Here is a 25,382-nt window from a genome sequence, read left to right on the forward strand (position 1 = left end):
TGCTTCCTATTTTATTGTGAAGACATAAGAAATCAGGAACAAACAGAAGAACGATAAGAGGTAATTAAAATGCTAGGAGTAAAATAAGGCATAGCAATGAATGCAGAGGTTGGCAGAAGACAGCAAAGCCAGGGAACCAAGCCACGCAAGAAACATAAGCTTAGAATTTGGAGGGCTTTGCACTGCGACTTCCATCTTTACCTGCCCAACCCCTACTCGTTCTTCAAATCTCAGCTTACCTGTCACTTCCTCAGAGGAGCATTCCCAGGTCACCACCATAGCCCCGTGCCCAGATTTACACACCCAGCACCTAGCACAATGCCTGGCATGTAACAGGCATTTGAAAAATCTTTGCTAAGTTCATTGTATTTTTACTCTCTCCTCATACAAACTGTGAATGTGCTCAGTCCGTATTTACGTGACTGGTTAACTTCTGTTACCCAGTTAACTACTACATAACCAGCGCCTAGGATAGAGCCTGGCAATAAATATTAGAGAGTGCTCAATTGATATTTCACAAAGGAATGACTGACAGCTGAGAGAAGAATGCTGGCTTGATTTTATATAAAGGTAATATTCTTGGCCTTCTAGGATCCGTTTCCCTATTTGTGAAATGACAAGGCCTGCCTATGGCTCCACTTCAACAAACATTCCTGGGTGCCTAATTAATGCACTGGTGCTGGGAGCTGGGTGTTAGCCATAGTCTCCGCTCAATGGCCTCACTGGGAGATGAACTAATAAACAAATACGTAACCCAACATTTAAAACTGCCATTCACTGAAAGCCCTAAAAGTCTCAGGCATTTATTAGAGCACGCTGACGCTAATCTTTGCAGCAACGCTGTACTAAGACATATTGTCCCATTTTATAGGCGAGGAAACTTGTCTCAGCAGGGCTGAAGAATCTCACCGAGGTCATATTATCTACTAAGTGGCAGTCATGAGGAGGCAAACGTGGGTCTGTTCTGTCTGTTCCAAACCCCACGCCCCAAAGTAAAGGCAGAAAGCCTTAAGAGGTGGGTGGTTGAAGGCTGGCCCGGTGGCAGAGGGCACGGCAGGTGGGGATATGGTACTTAACATAGGAATGGCACGGCACTGTTGGCATTTTGGGGGATGAGGGGGGAAGGCTGAAGACAAAAACCCAGCGCACAAAGGGAATGTCCTCTGTTAGAATATGAGTAATCTTTGAGGTGGGGGAAAGGGCTGCAGGAGAAGATGCAACTATGAGAAAAGGGACAAAATCACAACCAGCTGGTGGCAGAGTGGGAACTGAGACCCAGGGTCTGACTCTCTATTCTGGGATGTGCCCTCTTTCTACCCTTGGTGCTGTAAAATTCTGTGCTCGCCTTGTTCTGGGTACTTGATATTCTGTAAGTTTAGGAAAGGAGAGAATTAAACCTGACTTTTTATGGAAAGAAAAAATCAATCAGAGCTGAGAGGGAGGGGTGAAGGGCAGAGGGTGCAAAACAAAAGATGCTGAGAGCTGTCAGCGTGTCGGCCACCAGGCGGAAGGAGCAATGGCCAGGCAAATGCACAGCCTAGGAAGGAAGCAGCCAAGTACCCAGGGCTCCACTCGGTTAACCACAGGGCGGCTGTGCTTCTGGGGCCTCGGGGTCGGGGTGCCACAGCCTGAACCTGGCTGCTGTCCAAGCAGATGGGGTACAAGTCTGTCTTCCGATAGCTGCTCTGGCGGATGGTATCCATGCTTGTGATACGCTTAATCTAATTTTACTTGCCACACTGAATTCTCAAAACATCAACCATCTGTTTCCTGGATTCCTGACTATACTGCCGCCTGGTCTGTTTGCCCAGAGCGGAAGAGAAAGTCCAGAACAGGTCTTTCCACTGCTCGCCTCTTCTAAACCCTCCAAGGCTGCACACCAGCCCCGCACAGTAAGGGAAATAATTATCCAGCCCAAGGCCTCTAGGCTGCAACTACATGGAAGCAGTGAAACATACTTCTGAGCCATGAACAGGAGAAAGCTGGCTGGATTCACAAACCTGCTGTCATGACCCTCAGTCGTCACCATTTCCACGTATCCCTCAGGTACAAACCCAACTGTCCACTCCGGTCACCGCCTCACTGCCCATACCTCTTACAATCCTCTGGAAAGAGCCTCTTATTGAAGAGTTTTCTGTGCATTACATCTTTGCACGATCGGGTAACTCCTCTCATTCAACATATTTACTCCTAGGAACATCACCCACACTCCAATTCAACTTAAAACTCCAAAGTAATATTACTTATAAACAAAACTTTGATTCTTGAAATTGCTCATCTCTATAAGCATAGATAAATTTGAAGGATAAGCAGGCACTGCTGCTCACACCTACTGTTTTTTTGTGTATTTTGAAGGGTGGGGGATTAAAAACAAGCCTCAGGTTTGCTTTTGCTAGCTTGTTTTTGAGTAGTAGCAATTCACTTCCTTTCTGGGAAGCTACTACTACCTAACAGATTCTGCCATCTGAGATGCGTTTTCCTCCCTCCTCCCACAAATCATAAAGAGAAAGCACTAGACTATGCTAGCTCTTGGTGTATGGATTTTTCTTTCGCTTGTTTGTTGTTTGTTTGTTTGTTGGGTAGGTGGGCAAAACTGAAAAAAGAAAAATATAGCAAAACAAAAAACAGAGGTCCTCAATGACCCCCCTCAGCCTCAGAACCCTAGATTTCTGTGAGAGTCTGGCTTATGCACGGGTGTGGGAAGAGTCATGGAGGAACAATGAAAATTGGGATTTGGAGAAGGTACAATATATAGGCTCTATGACAGCAGGGTCTTTTGCCTGTTATGTTCCCTGCTGTATTCCTAATCTCAAGAATGATGCTCAATAAATCTTTGCTGAATGAATAAATAAAAGGAAAGCCACAGAGCAAACAATGATGCCTGGGAGGGTCCCATAAAGGTTCTAACAGAGCTGAGTTTTGGGAGCTGCAGGCTGAGATTCATGGGTGAGTCACGCCACGAATTTAGTTTGATCAGCAATGTTTTTGAAAGAATGGAATGGAACAGAATAGGAAATATCTTACTAAGGGGAAATATAGTTTTGTGAAATTTCTGTTTCAGATACACTCCAGGATTGCAATGTAAAATATATTACTTATTAGTTTAAAAAAAAAAAAAACTGGAGGAAATGTTCGCCTGCGGGTGTTAAAGCTGATTCCCAGGCTAAAGGCAGGAACTTCTCGATCAGAATCTCAGGAATTTTGCACTTTGAACAAGTTCCCTTGGGGATATCGGCACACTCTAAACTTTGGAGTCTCCAGTCTGAGAACCAGTGTAGGGGCTGGAATTTGAAGCAGTTTAATGGCCATGGAAGAGCTGATCCACAAATTAGTTCAACAGTGTTTTCATGGCCATCCTGTTTGGAGGGGGACGTGGGGAAGACAGGGGACCAGGACAGGCATTTCATGACCATGAATAAATGTAGGTCCTCTTACTGCCCATTAATGACCTTGCTACTGGCCATTTCTTCCCAACTCCACACCCCAGGGGCCAATCAGACCTGTCCTGGTACAGTTGGCCACATAGTTTTTATCTTCCAAAATAAACAGATAAAAAGGATTTACTGGCCAGATGTGAGTCTGGCGTGGAGCCTGCAGGGAGAGACTGCTGAGTGAAGAACCAAGAAAAACTCACAGCCCAGGGCCACTGTCATCAGATCTCTGTATAGCAGGTGTGGCCTGTTCTACTCTAATCCTGGCAGAGCTGTTAGCCACCTGTCCTGACAACTGCACACAAAACTCCGTGGAATGACGATCCAGTACACTGGAGTGGGCTCCTAACGGCCCACTGGGAATCCTCTGTACCAGCTGTCCTCCTCCTGCATCACTGAATCCATCTCTGTGCCCCCCACCCACACCAATGAACTAGTCTCCATTGTGTGTAATTCCACACACGTACAATGTATACTACCTTGTTTCCCCGAAAATAAGACCTATCCGGACCATCAGCTCTAATGCGTCTTCTGGAGCAAACATTAACATAAGACCCGGTCTTATACTATATTATATTATATAAGACCCGGTCTTATAGTAAAATAAGACTGGGTCTTATATTAATGTTTGCTCCAAAAAACGCATTAGAGCTGATGGTCCGGCTAGGTCTTATTTTCGGGGAAACAGGGTAGTTTCCCTCCCTGCCTCTCTCTCTCTCTCTTAGGTAATAATGATTATAAAAAACAAAACTCACTGTTTTTCTCTTCTCACTTTACATATATCCCACCGATGACAAAAAAAGGTATACATATGGCTTGTATTCATATTTTGTTATTGGTATATATTGAGTATTACAATTTTAGTACAGTTGTTTCTTTTCTTAAAATGTGTATACATTTTTTGGCACCCTCTGTATATCTGAAGTCAATTCTAACAATCTAGTCTCTGATTGGACCACTTCCAGATCCTTCTCCCTTTTCTCAGAGCCTCTGCTTTTGTTGAGTGGAAGGAGGAAGACCGTCCACAACCGGTGGGGATTCCCCTAGGAAACCCTCTGCACCTGGGAAGCTTAGGGTCACTTTGGCACAGGCGGTTCTCTCCCTCTGGCCTCCTATGGCACTTGCTGCCTGAACTACACATTGGCTGCTAGCTGCCATCTTTTGCTGTGAATTTCTCTTTCCTCCTCGACTTGACTTGTAATTGCCTAGAAGACAGCAACCATCCATTAATCTTGTCTTGTTTCCACAGTGCCTTACTTAGAAAAAAATGTCCTTTTTTATTTACAACTGTGTATGTGAATATGGAAGGTCATACAGCAATCACACTCCTCGTTAAAAGCTATCGGCACTGGACAAATTAACATCTGCTTGTTTACCAGGAAGTGTCTTTTTATTACATTTGGTTGGTTAAACACCAAATTGCTAGTGCTGCATTCCAGACACTAAATAAAGCAGTGACATTAAATTTTGAAGGAGAAAAAAAAACTACACTAATACGGTCAGGTTAACAATATTAATGACAAAAGAACAAGTGAAGTAACCTCCGAAAAGGATGTCATACATTTTGTTGACCGAATTAAATGGATTTACTTACTGACTGTTATGTACAGGCAGCATGTTAAGAGCTTTACATGCATTCTTTCATTTAATCTTCACAGCAACCTATGACATGGGTATTATTTGTCCATTTCTCAAAGAAACTCAGGCACAGAGAGCTCAAATAACTTCCCAAGGCTGATAAACAGAATAAGGATTCAAACCCAGATTTGTCTGACTTCACCACAATTTTTTACTGCCTTTCTAATTAATCCAACTCCTGATGTAGATTCCAAGATCATAGCTTGAAGATTCTCTTTCCTAAAGAAAGGATTGAAAACTGAAAAAAAAGGAAAAAAAAATATTTTTTTTAAAAAGCAAAGCAAGCAACTCTTCTGCAAAGAAAGCCAGATGGGAGAATTTAGAAATATACTTATTTACCTTGGCTCTGCAAGACTTCCTTTTTATTTCTCTAATCTGTTTCTTCTCTTCCATCACCCACCCAATTCCAGTTTACACTCTGATTGCTCTTCAACAATTTCAACAGTCATCCAACTCTATCAGCTCCAATTTCAGAATCTATCCAGAACTCTATTAATGTAAGAATCTATCCAGAATCTGGCCACCCCCCTTTACAAGTCTCTACGCTTTTACCCTTGACCTCATGCAGTTTAGTCTCCACACATCAGCGCATCATTTTAAAAGGTCACATCACAACTTTGCCCAGTATCACCTCTAGCCTGATCTCCCACAACTCTCCCCCTTGCTCACTTTTGAAAAATGGCTTCCTTGTTGTTCCTGAAGAAACATGACATGCTTCTGCCCCAGGGTCTTTGCACTGGCTGCTCCTTCGGCTTAGGGCTCTGTTCTCCAAGATACTTGCATGGCACATTCCCTGGCCTTCCTTATGCCTTTGTTTAAAGCTCACTGTCCAGGCAAGGCTTTCCGTCAATACCCTGTTTAAAATTGCAATCCACCTTCCCATCCCAGGATTTCCAATCCCTCTTGGCTTGTTCAATTTTTGTTTTTCACCATAGCTAGCACTCATGACGTTCTAACATACCACATACCACATTTAGCAAGTTTATTGCGTCGTCTCTAGAACAGAAGCTCCATAAGGGTAGGAATCTTAATGCTTCGCTCATTGCTATTTCCTTAGCACCTTGAACAATGCCATACATAGTATGTACTTAGCAAATACTTGCTGAATGAATGTCTTAAATGGCTTACTGGCAAGAAAAACTGACAACCCGAGGTCAATGCAATGCACTGTGTTTACCCTATGGCTTTGATGCTAATTAAGAGGGGAATGATATGGTGAGTTCTACATTTCAGTCGGTCCACTCTAGCTCTGGGGGATGGACCTAGGAAGGACAAGGCTGGAATAATGAGTTGATTCAAATATTCAGGGCAGTGATGACGAGATATTCAGGGCTCCATTATCTAATGGAGACAGAGCATACCAGAAGAATCCCATTTGGGAGTGGACCTGGGGAGGTTAAGTCTTAAAATTCCATTTACTTTAACATTCACTTTAGCAGTCTTTTGACAAATCATGATGGCAAAAAGCTCAACCAGAGCTATAGAACAGCAGAATAAAAACAAAGAGGATCATTAAAAACAATAAAAACAAGAAGATCATTGCTTGTGTTTCCATTTATCAGTGGCACTGAGCTGGCTTTTGAGCCGGCAGATTCCTTTCTAAGGAAAAAGGCAGGAATGTCTTCTCATGGGTTAAAATTTCACATAGGTTAAAAATCAATTGTGCAGGAGAAGATAGTATATACCTAAGATTCCTACAGACTTCAGCGACAATGAATTGTTCCATTTCTTTCAGAATTAGGCATTTTTTAAAGGGCCCCTTCCTAAAGACCCCTGAACAAAGGTTTACCAGCAAAATCGTTCAACTAACCCCTTCTGTGACTGACAGTTTTAGCCTTACATCTTACCTGGAAAGTTCTCTCGATTTAGCTTGGGTCTGCGGACAATCACAAAGTCCTTGTCATTCCCTTTGCTCTTCAGCCGTTTACGTGGGGGGCTCTGCGGGTGACTCAGGTTTGAAAGAAGTTCCTGGGGGATGTTCTCACTGTCCACCTCCTCCTTCTCCAGGGTGGAGACCCCCATGCCTGACAACAGTTCAGAAGTCTTGCTAGAATCCCATCCCCACGTGAAGCTGGTGGTAACGTTGCTACTCTGGTCAGGAATCTCCTGGAGGTGTTTCCTGTAGAAATGCACAATAGCCCCTGCTCCTTTCAGAAACACACCCATAATAATCGGTAGGCCTAAAGGAAACTGAAAGTTATGCAATGTAGAACACTTTCACAGCAACTAACAGAATTGCATTCTTTACGTGCCGCAGGCAAGTTCCCAAGAATGAAAGATAAAATAACCGAACAAATCGAAAAGGCTTTTTGATTTACGATCATGCAGAAGGCCTCAGGAATTTCTTAAAGTGGAGGGAACAGACAAGCGAAGGAGGGAAATCATGCAGCAATTCAAAACGGTAGCAGGAAATCCCAATACAGTATCCATGGCCTAAATGAATTAAGACAGTCCATTCATGTCCTGCTGCTTTTTGTAATCGAGTTACCTGTGCATGGCGTCCACAGGTTCGGGAGTTTTAAATGCATGCATTAATTGCAGTTGCCAGCCTCCCGGATTCCCGCTTTGGCGCGCGGCGGTCCAAGCCTTGTGGCTCCGGCCCCCAGCAGAGAGACCCGCCAACTCCAGCAACGTTCTATCCCCGCCGCGCGCGCAGGGCTTGTCTACTTGATCTCCGCGGCTGCCGTCTGCGGCCCCGCTGCCTGCTGGGAATTGTAGTCTCTGCCGTGCCGCGCAGTCCGGCAGGCTCTACACTACTTCCTTCCCTTGCAGCCTTCGAGATACCCACAATCCCCCGCGGTTGCGAGGTAGATCAACTCACGGTGTAGGCGGGGAAGCGGAAGCGGGTGGCGCTTCGGCGGACTGGGGCTTGTCATCCGTTTGACCGGGACCGGGTATTCCTTTCCCGGGGACCCGCCGGCCTTCTGGTGACCGCCACTACCGTCGCCTGGGAGCGTGGGTCCCCGATCCTGGAGGCTGCGGCGGACGCGGAGTTTCCCGGTCCTTCCAGACGCTGCCTGGGGAGATCGGACGGTGAGCCTCCGGGGGAGAGCGTGGAGCACTTGGGGTCTGGGATCTGGGGCCGGGCGTGGGCGGAGACGGGACTCGGCGAACCCCGAGCGGCCGCGGCCGCGGCGCGGGGCCCACGTCCGTCCGCGGTGGCCCGGCCGGCCGGCCAGGCGAGCGGCCTCTGCCCGGGGGCTGTGCGCCGGGTGCTTCCTCCCCGGCGGGACCGGCGCGACCACCACCGCGCGCGTGGCACGTTAGGTACCGCGTGTGAAAGCGTGTCGTACGTGAAAGCGCCGTCCGAACGAGGCGGCGGTTCAATTTTAGGGGAGCAGGAGACCGCAGGGGTGCCTGTGTCCCGGGGCCAAGCCGCCCGTGGTGCCCGCGCAGCCCTGACGAGCCTCCCACACGCTGGCACCGGCACAGGTGCGGGAACTGTGTTTGCAGAGGGCTCTGCGGGGCGATGCCAGGGCCACCGGCAAAGCCGTCCTGTTGCTTCGGCCCTAAGGCAGCTGCGTGGGTCCGTCTCCCCGGAGAAGAGTTGGGCAGGGGGTGCCGTATTCCAGGGAGGATGACCACGCGAAATCCACTGTGACCGCGACCCCGGGCGAACGGGGGAAGGGAGAAGGGGAATCACCTCCAACCCTGATCACAATGGGGAAGATGTATAGAGTTCGCCCGTAAGCAGGCCGGCGTCACCACAAACATGACATCCGTGTGCTGCACGCCATGCCTTCTTCCTTCTCTCACTGATACACTTTGCGCTGGAATTAAACCTCCTTTGCCCGAGTGTGGGCTTATTTGGGGCTCGGTTCTCCGCTTGCCAAGGAAATACCGACTCTCGACGGAAAGGTATTTCACGAACCTTTAGTTGGTTCTTGAAAGGCGGTGGAATTGTTGTGAAAAGGGATCTGCTCACAAATTCATTTGCATTGAAACTAGGTTAAGAATAACTGGGCGGAATGCTCAGAATCCATTCAACTAGTGTTATATGGAAAATATTTTTAAATACAATATTCCGGTTTTTTTCCATGAACTTGTCTTTGTTACTCTGGCTAAGGAAAAAGCGGTTGACTTAGTTGGAAAGGTGCATCCTTTCACTTAAAATTGCAAGTCATTAGATAAATTATTAACAAAAAAAAGTTACGGTCTCCTTCAGGAAATTGAACAAGATGGAGCTTATAAACTAATGGAGGAGAAAGAATAAGTAAGAAAAAACCTATTTAAAATGTCATAATAAGAATACACAAAGATTTGACATGTAAACGCCACTTTAAATAGAGCTTATAAGTAGGAAAGTCTAATAGACAGGGTGATTCTAAATTTAAAGATGAGAAATATTCTTGTGCTACGATTTAACTGTTAGTTGCCTGAGAGCTAGGGAGCATTTCTAATTCTCAGAATACTTGAAATTCTGAATTGGTGGACATGAGGTGGACATGAGGTCTTGTATAGGACTTCAGCGCAAGAGCCTGTCAACTTTGAAACTCAAAGTCTTAAAATTCTAGAATAGCCATTTCCCTAATAGTTTGCCCTGGTCACAGAAACATTTTGGCTTGCCAAAATGGGAATACTTTTTTTCTGCATTCCTTCTAATAATCATGGCTGTTCTCTTAATATAGTAAATAAAAGTTTACATTGGTACATGTAATTTTGTTTAAGGAATTGTATCCATTGAAGACATGAGATTACTAGCGACAGGGAGATTGATGTCTGGTGTTTTCAAAAACTACACTGTGATTGCAACTGATATGGATTATTTTCCTGATTAATTTTATTCATTGAGTCTTACTCAGCACACCCATGTCCCGTTTTAGTAAAAGAGGTGTACCAAATTTCTAGAAGTAGAATTACTAGATGAGTATCTAGGGCAGATGAACTAATTTTTTAATGTCTGCAAATAACATTAAAGTAAGTAATTTCAGGTACTCTTTTTAAGATTAGGATAGAATACAAAGTGACTTTGCAAATTGGGAAAGTGTTTATCATCCAAAGTGCATAGTTACAAGGTGGTCAATATTGTCGGCACAGGAGAGGCCAAAAAGAAGTGGAAATTACATTTGACTATAAGCTGTATCTATATTCAGTAATATGTTAGTATTTTTGAAAATCAAAGAGGACAAAAGAGATTCTATTTAAATAGAAGGGTGGTGTGCTTTTTTCTTAGCTCCATAATAGCATGAGGTAAATCTTAAAAAAGATTCCTTTAGTTGTTTTTTTTTTTTTTTTTATGTTATTTAGCTTAGGAGAACAAAAGACCAAGAAGGTTCTTTCCCGATTCTCATTTTATCTGTTTTCTTTACTACTTTTCCTGTGTAGATTAGAGGCATACATTATCCTTAAGTAATGGCAGCCTGACCTACAAGACAAAAAGGCTTAGTGAATTTCTGTATTAAACATGACTTTCTTAGCATTCTACCTTGATATAGCTAAGGGAATAATTAATAGGAGAATGTTTGTAATTTGTTCACTATGAAACCTGAACAAAATCAACGATTTAAACAGTTGAAATTGTATTCAGAAAGTTTGGACTGTAGAAGAAGAGACTGTAGTACCCTAATTGTGAGCTAGGCTCTGTAGGCAGGATGCCTGGGTTTGAATCCCAGCTCGGACCCTTTTTGTGCTGTTTCTCCTTTGTTAAACAGGGTACTAACAGTCCTTTATTACTGGGTTATGACGTTTAATTCAGTAAAGTATGCTAGCACATCCTTGGAATCTAGTAAACACACACCAAATGTTTAGCTATTCCTTTTTTAAAAAAAAATTATTTTCTTGCTAGGAAGGGTTCTAAGGATTATTCTCTAATTACCAAAATAAGTCTTACAATCTCTTTACCTGAAATGTTCCATTACAATTCCAGTTGTTTTCTTCTTTCCTGCTTATGGGGTTGCTGCCTCTCCCTCTCATGCCTTGCCAAAGGTGAAAGTTTTTTTGTGTCCGTCTTTCGGTCTTTCGGCGGAAGGGCAGTCACACTGTCCAGTTCAGTTCACCTGGTTGGTTTGACAAATCAGCTCATTTTTTGAAGATGGATTCAAGAAATGTTAATGACTTTTTCCACATTTTTAATGACATTTCTTGTGGTATTCTATCTGTATCCTAAGCTGAATTCTACCTGTACCTGAAATCTTTAAACATGAGAATGATGATAATCTTCACAAACGTAAATTTTGATTGCAGGGTAAATAATTGTTGACTTTCATCACTCACATGTAGTTCTGATTCTTTTTTATTATTAGGATCTTGAGTTTTCTCCTACTTTTTATTATTTCACATAGCTGAGTAAAGGTGCACATTGTAAATTAACAGTCTGATTCTAATGAATCATTAACTTTTAGTTGGAAATTTTTCGCTCAACTTCAGAATCTTAGATACAATTTTTGTCTGTTCAATTGCTACCAATCTTCCTTCCGTTCCTCCCTTCCTCCCTTCCTTCTTTCCTTCCTTCCGCCTGTCTTTATCTCTCTCTGTTTTGAAAATATTTGGAATGCTTCAATGCTTCAAAATTGCTTTAATTTCTAAATTTGCCTCTTAAAGTATGGTTAGCTTGAGAAACCATTATCAGCCATAAAATGCTTAGGAAACAGTACTCCAAGTCAGTAACATAACATGCTAATTATGAAAGGCGTTTGAAAGTGATATTCTGTGTTATCTTGATGACTGGTAAAAGACTGAGTTGGGTTTTAAATGTTTAAGACTTTCAGAACTGGTAGTTTGAAAAGTAGACTATGCCTACGTGTCAGGCGCTTAAATTTGAATGAACTAGTATTTTGATTTTGAGTGAAATTTACTTTTGCTGCTGTGGTGTTAATGCCAACCTATAATAACTAAATCTCTTTTTCATTTGTAATCATAGGGGACTGAATTTTTATTTCTCTCAAAATTTTAGCATTTTCTTCTTTTATTTTTGTCATTTAACCTATACACGTTAACGTTTGAAGAATATTCCTAAGACCATTGTTGTGGTCAGAGGTATACATTGTTGTGGTCAGAGGTATATTTTGCCTTTGAGTACATTTCTGCACAGCTGCACATATTTACAGTTCAGCAAATGATCTGTTTTGATCCACCTCTATTTGATCATATGCCAAGAAGAATCATTGTCTTTTCTGTATGACATTGATGTGTCAAATGCACTTTCTTGTCATGGCTCTAAGAGGTGTTCTGTCTCTTCACAATGGTCAGATGGAGCAGTGGTGTTTAGCTATCTTGCAGACCTAGGCAGGTAATCCTAATTTGTCATCGGAGGCAAATGGAGCAGTTCCTGTGAGCAAAGATCACTTTTTTTTTTATAGGAATGAGGGTGGGCCAGGCTGTGGTAATCACAGAGAATGGGAAGAGAAAGCATTGGGTATCCCATAGTTTTTTGTGGGGTGGGGAAGACCAAAGGGTAAAGCTATGTTTTGAGACCACTGAGGCAACTAATTATCTTCTAGAAGCACATGATAGGAAAAAGGTGGAGATTAGTAGCAAGCATTTATTGAAGACCTACTCGGTGCCTGCAACTCCTATTGGGTATTTTATCTCCTTCGTGGCAACCTGTGTGAGGCAATTATCCTCATTCAACAGCTTAAACTGCATAAGGTTACACAATTAATAAACAGAGTTGGGATTTGGAACCCAGGTTTACCGTGGTATAATAAAACATTTGTATTTTTAAATGCTTGTAATTTTTAGGCACTTAATAACACCACAGCAAAATTTTTCATTTTTTAGTTTGGCTATGTGTTCTATTTCATATTATTATATTGATTTTTAAATAATTTTAAAATTACAAAATAATACGTGTTCATTATTTAAAATTAAAAACACACACAAGGAAGCACAAGGAAAGTTACAGGTCATCTCTGTACTACTTTGTGACAGCCACTGTTAACATTTTGGTTTATATTGGTCCATGCGTGTGTGTGTGTGTGTGTGTGTGTGTGTGTGTGTGTGTGTTTCTTGTGTGTGCTCGCTCAGAACTCAGATCCCACCTGTGTCCCTTTTGACATCTCTAAGGTATCTCTCTGGATCTCCCCCTTCTTCTAGGCTGGTGGAATCTGGTGGACTCCTTTAGTCACTGTCTGCAATGGAGCGTTTCTATTCGGTAGTCCGTGCTTGACGCAGGTGCAGCTCTTTGCTCCCGGCAGTCATTGCCAGGTTAGCAGGATTAGTCATTTAGGAAACCCTTCGCTGCTTTTCTCAAAAGCCAATGAATAACTATGCGACTGGTGGACATTTTTAAGACTCCCTGGACTATTTAGTACAAACATTTAAGTTGCCTCTACGTTTTCATGTTTAAATAATGCTGCTGTGAAAAATAACATTGTAGATCATTTTTTGCTCCCATTTTGGTTTTCCTTTATTTGAAGAGGAATTGCTAGGATAAAGAGTATGTACCTTTTTTAAGGTCTCTGGTACATATTGCCAAATTGCTGTCCTCCCTGGCAATGAGTTTTTTAATAAACCAAACTTGAGTTGTCCAATCTTTGTTTATTTTTATTAGATTGCAGTTGACAGTTATTTTATGAATTTAATATACAAATAACTGAATCAGGTGGAGAATAAGGCATCCCTTGCTTTGAGCAGAAAATTATGCAGCTGAAATAACCAAAACAGGCCATAGAAATTCATAAGGAACCTTGGAAAGTGCTATCATTCTGGACTGTTAAAAAAAGAAAAAAAATTACTACCTTGAATTTAGGTACAAAGTTAAAGATACAGACTTTAAAATTATTATTTTCTCACGTCAGGTTAGGGGAACCCCAGTTTTCCTCTTCAATTTCATGTGCAATAACAAGAGTATCAGCCTTAATCCCTGGAACCAGTACATATGACTAGATTGTCCTGGTGGGCCCAGTGAGATCAAATGAGCCCTTGAAAGCAGAGCTTTTTCCAGCTGAAGGTGGAAGAGAAAGGCAGATTCCAAGAATGAGAAGGATTTGACAAGCCACTCATTGCTGGCCACATGCAAAGCCTATAGAGAGGCCTCTAGGGCTGAGGGTAAATGCCAGGTGACAGCCAGCAAGGAAGTGGGGATCTCATTCCTATAACCATAACAAACTGAATTTTGCCGGCAGCCTGAATGATCCTAGAAATGTATTCTTCCCCAGAGTCTCCAGAGAGGAACACAAACCTGCTGACACCCTGATTGCAATTTTGAGAACTCGTTTGAGCCACACTGTGCCTGAACATGTGACCCACAGAAACTATGAGGTATTTGACCTACATGAACATAAACATGTGGGTGTTGTTTTAAGCCACTAAGTTTATAGTAATTGTTTACGGCAGCAATGGGAAACTAATACAATAAGTATGGGGAAGTGATGTAGCAAATCATTTCTTAGAGGATCTATAAGTCTGTTTACTTATGTATTACATTTTAAAGTACGGGCTATGAATCAGACTGAAAAATTGACAGCCATTGTAAAAAAATATTATTAGCTAGTGGCAAGGTTATAAATTGTGGTTTGCTTATGTCCATAATCTTACCATAACCTAGCTATTATTGATATCTGTATACATTTCCTTGTTGTCTTATTTTTTTTAATGCATATTATAAAAATGTGTGAATCTAGTTTTTCAATTAATGGTATGGTAATTTTCTATGTTATTAAATGATCTTAACAAACTTCATTTCTTATGCTTCAGTAATATTCCATCAGTAATATTCCATCATTTGGTCCTGCCATACTTGAATTAGCGTTTCCTTGGTAGTCTCTGATAGTCTTTTTTTCTGTGATTGTCATATTCCTCCCACTGGACAATTTCAGGCAAATAAATATCTAGGTCAAACCATAAAGGAATTTTCAGATAATAATTATGTTAAATTCACATTGAATAATATTTTTTTTAAAGATGAATCTTGAGGCTGGTCATGTTTTTCACCAGTACATCTTACGTCAAGCTATAGCCTAACCACTTAATCTATTCTTGGCTTAAAAATAATGTCTCTCCCTCCCTCTCTTTTAGAGAATTTTAAGTAATGGGTCATGGATGACTTAGAAAACTTTATTTTATAAAGCATCTAATTTCCTAGGATCTAGTCAATAGTGTATTTGTATAAAATATTCTATTAGGGCTTATAACATTAAGGAACAAGCTCCAAATGACACTATGTTTAAACTGTTCACATCTAGTATTCTTATTTTGTAATATTTTTAGAACTAGTGTAATTTTTGTTAAAATAACTTTTCCTAAAGATATAATTTATGTGAAATTTTAAGATATGCTTTAAAAAAATATAAGAACTCGAGAGTAGGATTTATCCTTTTCATCTTATTCATAGTCCACTGTAAAGCCTGACAGTTTTCCAAAGAATGTATTAATACCTTAATAAACAAATATTTATAAAATTCCCAAGTGGTCATTTCCTATGTTAATAATGCATTTTTCTTTTTCAGTTTACAGATATGATCCAGTCCTATACGTGAATTACTTTGGTTAGTCAGAGTGAACATTCAATAATGAGTGGTGCAGCTTTGGGACTCGAGATTGTTTTTGTCTTTTTTCTGGCATTATTCCTGCTTCATCGATATGGAGACTTTAAGAAACAGCATAGACTTGTAATTGTTGGAACACTGCTAGCTTGGTATCTCTGCTTTCTCATTGTCTTCATACTGCCTTTGGATGTTAGTACGGTAAGACGTGAAACTGACTTTGACTATTGGAAAGGCAATTGTAATCATATAGCATGTTTGAGATATGTTAGTTCTTCAGACAGCTGAATTATGTAAAGTTATACTTATAGTTTGAATTTAAATATCACTGTATGAATTTGATCATTAAAAAGCATAGCCAGGAAGATAATTTGGGGTGGATAGGTTGATACTCTCCAATATCCCTTAAGTACTTGATAACCTTTTGGTTTTCATTTTTTAACCATGCATTCATTGCTTCAGACAATATACAACCGGTGCAAGCATACTTCTGCAAACTCAAGCCCTCCTGAGAATAGCAGCATTACAGGATTGTACACACCTGCTACCCCAGTTCCAAGGTATTTTCTTTCTTTTCTTCTCTTTTCTTCCTCCCTCCTTCCCTCCTTTGTTTCGTTTTTTCTTTCTTGATATTGTAGAAGGCAAATTGTTTAAAAATTATCAGTTTTTACCCTCTGGATTTTTTATTTAAAAAGTTTATCCCTATCCTCTTCCCTCCTTCCCCCAACTCCATCCTTTGCTAGTAGATTTTGTTACTTTGTATTCTGTTTAAATTTAAATCTTAAGTAAATTTAAATATTTGTTGGTGTACAAGGCCTTCCAGTAGATGCTAATAAGAAACTTGGAGAAGCCTCTCTCCGATATAAAAAATGCGTCATGCATTTTCTCTTTAGTCTACTAATATACAAGGTAATAATAAAGGACAAGGGAGTTATTCTGCATGTAGGATATTCCTTTCATATTGCACATCCCTCGAAATCATTTCTAGACTGAGAATGAATAAAATTCAAATTATCAAAAGGTTATATTGAATTGTCAAATTTCCAAATAAAAAACTAAGAAATATTGACTGTAGCTTTTATTAAGTCTTTAAGTAGTATCTGCATACATCTTTATACAGATTTTATTTTAGTTTTTAAAAATCTAACCTGGACAAGGGCTAATTTAAAATGTGGATGTTTCTCCCCACTGAACCACCATTAAAAATTGGATATAGGTCCGCAGCACTTGTGGATTATTGAAAGCCCTTGGACTGAAGGATATCCTTACAGTCTAGGAAGACTGACTATTAATGGAAGAATCTATGGTCAGATACACATATTTTCAGAAAATTCTAACAGATTATGCATAGATGCTGGCTTCTATCTCCATAGGCGCCATGCTGTGACGGATTAGTTAGCATTCTAATTTCCAGGCATTAATCACCCAGTGTCTTTCTCCTCCCTGTTCTCCTTCCCCACAATGACCAACCCCACAAATAGGATGAGTGTATATTTTAAAAGCAATCGTCAGTTTTAAAAGTAATCATACCAGAGATTTAATTTTATGATGCATCTGCTTGTAAAAACTATTGCATTATTAGTCTATCACATGCAAATTGTGTCCTCAAGCTGTTTTGTTCCCTTCGTGTGTTTTTTTAGTTTGACAATCAGCTTTGAATTTGTTTTCTATGAAATTTTACAAGTTAGAGTCAATAATTTAAAATTTGAATGTAAATAAACTTTGCCATGTACAAATTAATTATATAATTCATTTAAGTAGTCATCATTTATGATTAATCTGCTTTAAATTGTTATTCAACAGCCAACATCCGTGTTTCAAGCCATGGAGTTACATTCCTGATGGAATCATGCCAATTTTCTGGAGGGTAGTATATTGGACGTCACAATTCTTAACGTGGTAAGTGGTAGTAAAAGATAACATTTTTAAAATTTTGGCTAATGTTAAAAAAAGGTCATTATTTTTTTCAGTGAACTTTCATATTTTAGAATTTATTCAAGTGTTGTTTATTTATTTCCCTTAAATTTGTATCCTCTGCCTTTCTGCTTGTTCAAGTCCCTCCCATTGTAAAAGAAAAGAAATGAAAAGAAAAAAACAAACAAAAAATAGAAAATAGAAAAAAATTTTCCTTGTCACCATTCCCCAGGTATTGCTTCCTTTCTTGACCTTCAGTTCAGTCTTCCAGAGCCATTATTATGTGAAACTGCTCTTGCTAATGTCATCATTATTCCCTGGTTTTCTTTCTATCTGTTTAGTTCATCCTTCTTAGCCCATCCTTCATTGGCTCCATTTCTGTGGTCCATTTCCTAAATGTTGGTGTTCCCTGTGGTCCCATGTTTGGTCATCATATTATTTGACTCTCCCTACATTGTTTTAATTGTAGCCATGGTTTCATTGACCTGTGATGCATTCCAAGTCTTGTTTTCTATCTACTATTGCTTTGTATTTCTGCTGTGCTCCAGACTTACACTTACTACTTACTGAGCATTTCAGATCATTCTTCAGGCAACTAAGCTCTGAACGTTACAAGAGAAAAGTCACACCGCAGAGTAATGCCCCTGTAAATTCATGTTCATTGAACTCAGCTGGGTCCTCAACATTGCCCAGTTTACCTCATTTGTTTCTCTAGTCTGCTTGCTCTCCATTCTCCACAACAAGTCTTTCTAATCACTTCAAACCTCGGCTGTTCCCTTTGTAGCTCTCTCTCTGTCTCTCTGTCTCTCTCTCTCTCTCTGTCTCTCTCTGCCTCTCTCTCTGCCTCTCTCTCTGTCTCTCTTTCTCTCTCTCTGTCTCTCTCTGACATCCTAAAAACAGTACCTTCTTTCCTTGAACATCTTTACTTTCTACCTCACATGAAAATAGAAGTTATCAGATGGCAGCTGTTGCAGCTTCTCACTAACAAACTTACCTACCTATGTACTCATTCTTTCTTCTTTCCCCACTGAGAGTCACTCTTAAAATTAATCCCTCTTCCTGAAATATGGATTCATCCCCTTCAGTTTTTGTTACCTATATACTTACCTATACTTGTGCAAAGCATGCACAATTCTCTCCTCCTTAAACAAAGTCTCTCAAGTCACAACCCTTTCCAACTTTGTCTCCACATCAGTGATCTACTCCTCATCTCAGCTAAATTTTTTTTTTTTTAGAGACGTTGAAATATAGGTTAGCACAGAAAAGTGTGTTTAGTTTTACTTTTTTCAAAGTGAATACACCCATGTAACCGGCACTCAGATGATAATAAAGAACATTAACAATGTCCCCAGAAGTTTCCCTCATACCTCTCTCCCAGTCATTACTCTCCCCAAAGGGAACCATGATTCTGACTTCCATCGCCATTAGGTTAGATTGTTTTTGAACTTTATAAACATGGGATTATACAGTATGTACCTTTTTGCCTCTCTCTTTTTTTTTGCTTATATATTTGGAAGATTCTTCTATGTTGTATTATATGTAGAAGCATTATTTTCTTTTTCATTTCTGTGAAATATTACATTTTATGAACATACTATAGTTTATCGTACCCCAACTTCTTAAATGAATGGCCTATATTTAGTGTCTCTATTTGCTCACTGCTTACTCTTTCCTCAACCCACTGAACTCTGTTTTCTACCCCCAGTCCTTCACGCATACATGCGTATTCTTAATTAACTGACCTCATGGCAAGATTTGATTCTATTGTTCTCTCTCTCCAGTTTCAAACACTTTCTTCTGGTTTCTGCTCATACATACTCCTTAGTTTTCCTCCATGCCTTTCTACTGTTCTATCTCAGTCTCCTTTGCTGACCTCTCCTCTCCTGTTACTCTTCCTCTCCTTTATAAGGAGATATTTCTCAGAGGTCAGTCTCATTTTTTTTCTTCTCATTCTACATTTGACCCTTCTAGATCTCATCTGCCAATGTTATTTCATCACCATTGATATGGTGATGACTCTGAATCTATCTTTATTTTTAATCCTCTCTCCAGAACTCTGAAGCTAGTTCCAACGACTTCCTGTGCAGCTCCTTTGGGATGTGTCTTAGGTTCTTCAAAGTCGGTATACTGACAGCTAGTCTTCTCCCCTTTTTTACCACTGTACCACTCCTCACCCTCTCCCACATCGTTCCAGTTTTATTCCCTTTAAGTCCATTCTCCATACTGAAGCCTTTTCAGTCTTTAGAAAACTAAAATTTGATCATGTCTCCTTTCTGTTAAAATAAATAATGATTCCTCATTATTTTTTGGATACAGTCCAAACTCTTCATAAAGGTGTTAAAGTCCTTTTTTTAACCTCATCATAATTCATGCACTCTGTTGAAGTCTCTGCTGGTCATTGTGACCTCCTTTGCTCCCAGGAATGTGCTTTTTCTGCCCCGAATTTAATATTACAAAAATTTTCAATCATCTCTTACAGTTTGGTATTAATAATTACTCAAAATTATATTTGTGAAAAGAACTATTTTAAAATTGAGATTCACGCATTTCCAGTATTTTGAGATTATACAGACGTACTGAGTGTTTTTTAATCATATTCTTTCCAACTGTCTAGGATTTTGTTACCTTTTATGCAGTCCTATGCAAGATCAGGAGGGTTTTCCATCACTGGAAAGATCAAAACTGCACTGATTGAGAATGCAATCTATTATGGTACCTATTTGCTGATTTTTGGAGCATTTTTAATTTATGTAGCTGTAAACCCACATTTGCACTTAGAATGGTAAGAAAAATCGTGTTATTAACATTGTTTCTTATATATTTCCATTTTTAAATTAATTTTTAGAGTGTACATGTAGGTAAACAGACCTTTCATTGAGAAACATATCAAATTATATGCTTTATAGATTCCTCAAAAAGAATATCTGAATAATCTGTACTACTAAGAAGGAAAGTATGGAATAGTATCTTTAAATAACAGCTATTACACTAAGGATTAATGTTTTGTCTAACAGCCATATGTTAAAAGTATTAATCCTCATGATGCTTTTATAGGCTTTCAAATTTTGTATGTGACAACATTTCTAGTTTTCTTTTTCATTGGAAATTGTTAATATTTTTTCCTTTGTTCTGACTATAGCTTGAGAGCATATTTCTGTTTAATGTTATATTCAGACATTGCAATAAGTTGAAGTCAGTATCATACTTGTGATCTGTAATGTATGTGAAGAGCTAGATCTGAAAAATTTAGGAATAGATCAGTACTGCTATTCCTCACTGTTTCATTCCTGACATTTGTGGAGGTCTGCCTCAGCACAAGTTAATTTTTCAAGCTTTCAAAGTTTTTCAGGCTTCTCTTGGTTAATATTGAGTAAAAAAGCACCTAATGAAACATATCTTTTCTTTGGGATAATTTTTCTGGTGAATGATCCTAGATTTTCATTTTAGCTATGATAGTAGCAGTGTTAAAGCCTATTTCTGCAGTCACATTCTAATTTTTCATTAAAACACACAGATTATATGCTGTTGTTAAAAGGGTAGCTGAAGATATGAGGGTTTAATTATTTCATACAAAATTTTAGCCATCTTTTAGGGTGGTTGTTTTCTGCAAACCATTTAACACTAAGTAGTTTCATTTTATGTTTTTGTCAGAAAAATTAATCTATCACCACTATGTTTTCTCTCTCTTAGGAACCAGCTTCAGACCATTGGGATAGCTGCTGCAAATACATGGGGTCTCTTTCTTCTCGTGTTACTATTAGGGTATGGCTTGGTGGAAATTCCTCGGTCATATTGGAATGGAGCAAAAAGAGGTTATCTACTTATGAAAACTTATTTTAAAGCAGCCAAATTGATGACAGAGAAAGCAGATGCAGAAGAGACTTTGGAAGATGTTATGGAGGTAAGCAAGTTTTAAACCTTAACAGTCAACAGCAAGTTGTGTGTATCTTCTTTTTGGAGACACTGTTTGAATTATTTTTTTTTTTCTTTTTATTAGTTTCAGGTGCACAAGACAAGGTAATACTTAGACGTTCATCATTTATATCCCTCACACTGTGGACCCCCATTCCCCCATCCACTATCCCTCCGACATTGCACCGAGCCATCACATTATATATATAAAATTATAGTTGGCATTCATTAATGTTTAGCTTCCGGTGTACAGTGCCGTGATCAGGTATCTACAGCATCCCTGAGGTGGTCTCCCAAATGGTACACGTGTCCATCGGATACCCTACAAAATCTTTACAACATTATTGATTACATTCCCCAAATTAATTTCCAAAAACCCTGAGGCCATTTTGTGGTTACCGACTGTTTTCTAATCCCCTCACCTTCCCCCTTATCTCCATCCCCCCACCCAACATTGATGGGCTTTAGATTGAAAACTTGGCAATATGCAATCCTTAAGAATGTCTCAGCCATTTGGATGACTTCTTATTGACAGCTCAGCTTTGTGACCTGTCATCTCTATATTCTAACTGACTATATACAGGGAGAATATATTCAGCAGTGCAGGTTTATGCTTGTGGTCCTTGGATAACTTCTAATAGTGCTTTCTTTTACTCTTTGAAGTCTCTCAGAATAGATGATAAGTTATGTGGTTACTTACCCTGACATAGTGAAAGTGAAAATTAGCAATCAGAGGGCACTTCTTCCTGAAACTTTAACCCAAAGTAATCCCACCAAATCTGGAAACCTCTGTAGAGAACAATTTGCATAGGAATTTGTATCAATAACTTCAGTTTCTATTAGTAATCTTAATAAGTCACTTCAGTTTACCTGTAAAATGCAGATGATTTCAACTAACTTCACAAAGTTGTTAAAAGTATAAATTTCAATAATACACACAAAAATACGTAACAAATTATAAAATTTTATTGTTAAATAATAATTTGGTTATTGATTTAAAGCGAGATTATTGTAGTCACCTCACATTTTGCTCTTCTGGGAAAACATACTATTCTAATGATGTTACTCTCCAACTTAAAACCTCACGTTGAAGGCTTTTCATTCATGTTAGAGTAAACTCCAGAATGTTTTAATGTGGCCTACCAAAAAATGATTTGGCCCACATTTAGCTCTCCACCCTTATCTTCCTCTATCTTCCTCACACGGTCAACTTTGGTTCCTCAGACTTGCTAATGATAATGAAATAGTAAACAATTCTACAAACTTAAATTTGCCCAAGTCTCAACTTTGGTTCCTCAAACTTTAATAATGGTGATGATAATTGTAAACAAGTATATAGACTTATTTATTAATACTAATGGCTTTCTAAGAACTTCGTATATATTAATACATTTAATTCTCACAACAGCCTTATGAGGGAGATTTTATTAATCCCCATTTTATAAATGAAGAAAACGAGGTACAAAGAGGTTAAGTAAGTTTCCCATATTCACACAGCTTGTGAGTGGTAGAGCCAGGCAGTCTGATTTTAATTCGTGCTTTAATGGGGATTGGCAAACTTTCTGTAAAGGGCCAGATAGTAAATATTTTACTCTTTGTAGGCCATATGGTCTATATGGTGTCTGTTGCAACTACTCTATCCCTGTCGCATGGAAGCAGCCATATATGTAAATAAATGAATGACTGGCTGTGTTCCAAACCAGAACAGGTGGTTGGGCCGGATTCGATCTGGTTTGCTGACCCCTGCTCTTAACCATTACATCTACTGCCTCTCTTCTCTGCCTTTGAGCATGATATTCCCAAACTCTCGGAATGCCCTTTCTCCACTCTCTTCAGCTAATTCCTACTTCATTTTCAGGTCTCAACAAGATGTCAGCATGGTTGGTTCCTTCAGAGAACTGTAGGGATAATCTCTACCCTGCCTCTCAACTTCTGGTGGTTTGCCAGCCATCTTTGCTGTGCTTGGCTTGTAGATCCCTGCCTTCATATTCACATGGTGTTCTCCCTGTGTTCTTGTCTGTGTCCAAATTTCCCCATTTTATAAGGACACAATCTTATTAGATTAGGGGTCCTCCCTACTCCAGTATGACCTTATCTTAATTTAACTAATTATATCTGCAACAATCCTACTTTCAAATAAAATCACATTCTTCTGTGGTACTGGAGGTTGGAACTTCAACGTACGAAGTTTGGAGGAGACAAAATTCAAACCATAACATCTTCCCTGGTCCTCCAGACTCAGACATTTGCACACCCATTTTTAAGTGAATGAATAAATAAACGAGTTTATACTTGAAAATTTTTATGTTGACTTTTCAGCTTTCATTCCCTATGAAATGTAAGAACTCTAGCAGAAAACATTGATTCAAAATGTAGGAGTAAGTCTCCTATAAATAGTAATCTATTATAGTTCCTCAGGCATATGATGGATATTACATTTTTTTAAAGAAGATCATTTATATTTGGTAATTTTTATATCTGAAAATTTGAATTTTTTGAAAAATGTTTGAAAATTTCTATTTGATAATAAAGTAATTAAAACAAGATAATGTAAGGTGATAGTGTTCCCCTTGAAAATTGGTATCAAATTCAGTTGTTTCCGATTTGAGGAATATGGAGTCCACCAACTCATTCAATATTCAGCAAATGTAAATCCTGTTTGTTACTTGAGATCTGGATTTTGTTAGAAGGAATCTTCAGTGTGTGAACAATGATCAGTTTTGTTTTTGTTGTTGTAAAGCAGGAGCCCTTTTATTTAGGAGTAGGATGTGGAAAATTAAGGATAAATATCGGTGCCTTTGCTGTTTTACTATACGTTTAAGGTGTGAGGGATTTAAAAAGTTTTAGATAGGAAAAAAATTGCCAAGTAAATTAGAAACCACTCTTTTTTATTGCATATATTTAACATGTAACATCATGTAAATTTAAGGTGTACAAAATGATAATTTGATACATTTATATATTGTAAGAAACCACTCTTCTTGATAGATGTTTTAAAAATAGCAGGTCCACTTAGATAGCAGGAGAATTTTGGCCCCTTTTTTCTTCCCTCAAAAAAATGCATGCCAGGTAATGAATTATTTTGTCTATATATTTCAAGGGAATTTGAGGTCTTTTATGTTTTTCTGAATGTCTGAAAATTGACAAACTTGAGAAATTTTTTTTCATTGTTTAATATTTATTGTTTTCTTCCTGTGTTAAGTGCTCTACAGAAGTGGCCATTAGGATGCTATCTAGGGTGGAGAATTGTACAGTCCTTTATAGTTTATGATAAATGTGATGTGAATTATACAAAGGAAATGCTTTAATATAGAGAGGTTTCACTTCTGAATAATGATCAGGGGGGAGGGTGAAATATGACCAGGACTTGCAGGATGGGTAGAATTTTTTTATAGCTGGCAGCATCTTGGTTTTAAAACCAGATTATTTGAGTGTTAGGTTTATGTTGGAAAGATAAAGCTTGTAAGCTTTGAAAGATAGTTTTTAGTCTGATAGGGGCCTTGGACGTCAGACCGAAAAGTTCAGACTATATTTTGAAAGCAGTGAGAAATCATTGGCACCTTGCAAGCGGGGAAGAGACATGATCCTGTGGTGTAGGATGACCAAGCTGATGGAGGTGTGCAGAATAAAGCATGGAACAAGAATGCGAAAATTTTACTTTGAGAGAAAACTTTTAAAATACACTGGTTTTGAATACATCTTTTAACAGAACACAAAGTTCAGTCACCTTTTTTTTTTTTTTGTAATTATTTTTCTTCCTCTCCCCAGTCTTTTTTTAAAAATTAGTTTCAGGTATATAAAACAATGTAATAGTTAGACATTTACACCCCTCACAAAGTGATAACCCCCTAATTACTAATTATACTTTTCATCTATCCATAAAATCTTCCAAATGCAGTTTTATAAAAACCAGTTTAGTGTTTTGATGTTTCTCTTTGAAGTGACTGTATAGATTGTGTGTCTCTTACTTTTCTTTGAAGCATTAATAAAACTTATAAGCCATGTCAAACCATTCAAAAGGCATTTGCTAGATCGCCTAAGAAGTCACCTCTACCTTTTGTCA

At 39.1% G+C, this 25,382-nt stretch overlaps 2 protein-coding genes across 5 annotated transcripts in view; one reads left to right on the top strand and one right to left on the bottom strand.

Annotated features, from left to right (window-relative positions):
* Positions 1 to 8,025, bottom strand: part of SKP2 (S-phase kinase associated protein 2) — a 33,176-nt gene extending 25,151 nt beyond the window's left edge. Inside the window, exons 1-2 of one of the 3 annotated variants that reach the window (XM_081054203.1) lie at positions 7,891 to 8,025; positions 6,917 to 7,188 (exon numbers count right to left, since the gene is read on the bottom strand). In XM_081054203.1, the coding sequence (XP_080910329.1) occupies positions 6,917 to 7,091 (175 nt within the window). In that variant the 5' untranslated portion in view covers positions 7,092 to 7,188; positions 7,891 to 8,025. Of the gene's footprint in view, positions 1 to 6,916; positions 7,189 to 7,557; positions 7,761 to 7,890 lie in introns of those variants that run through there. The other 2 variants (XM_081054201.1, XM_081054202.1) reach the window with 2 other exon arrangements.
* The window catches only part of LMBRD2 (LMBR1 domain containing 2), a 39,016-nt gene continuing 21,501 nt past the window's right edge, over positions 7,868 to 25,382 (top strand). The window contains exons 1-7 of one of the 2 annotated variants that reach the window (XM_081054196.1): positions 7,868 to 8,102; positions 14,168 to 14,270; positions 15,458 to 15,694; positions 15,956 to 16,053; positions 17,297 to 17,392; positions 20,022 to 20,189; positions 21,098 to 21,308. In XM_081054196.1, coding sequence (XP_080910322.1) covers positions 15,521 to 15,694; positions 15,956 to 16,053; positions 17,297 to 17,392; positions 20,022 to 20,189; positions 21,098 to 21,308 — 747 coding nt within the window. In that variant the 5' untranslated portion in view covers positions 7,868 to 8,102; positions 14,168 to 14,270; positions 15,458 to 15,520. Of the gene's footprint in view, positions 8,103 to 13,102; positions 13,215 to 14,167; positions 14,271 to 15,457; positions 15,695 to 15,955; positions 16,054 to 17,296; positions 17,393 to 20,021; positions 20,190 to 21,097; positions 21,309 to 25,382 lie in introns of those variants that run through there. The other variant, XM_081054197.1, reaches the window with a different exon arrangement.

The sequence above is a fragment of the Rhinolophus hipposideros genome (assembly GCF_964194185.1).
Source record: "Rhinolophus hipposideros genome assembly, chromosome: 7".
Classification (NCBI taxonomy): domain Eukaryota; kingdom Metazoa; phylum Chordata; class Mammalia; order Chiroptera; family Rhinolophidae; genus Rhinolophus; species Rhinolophus hipposideros.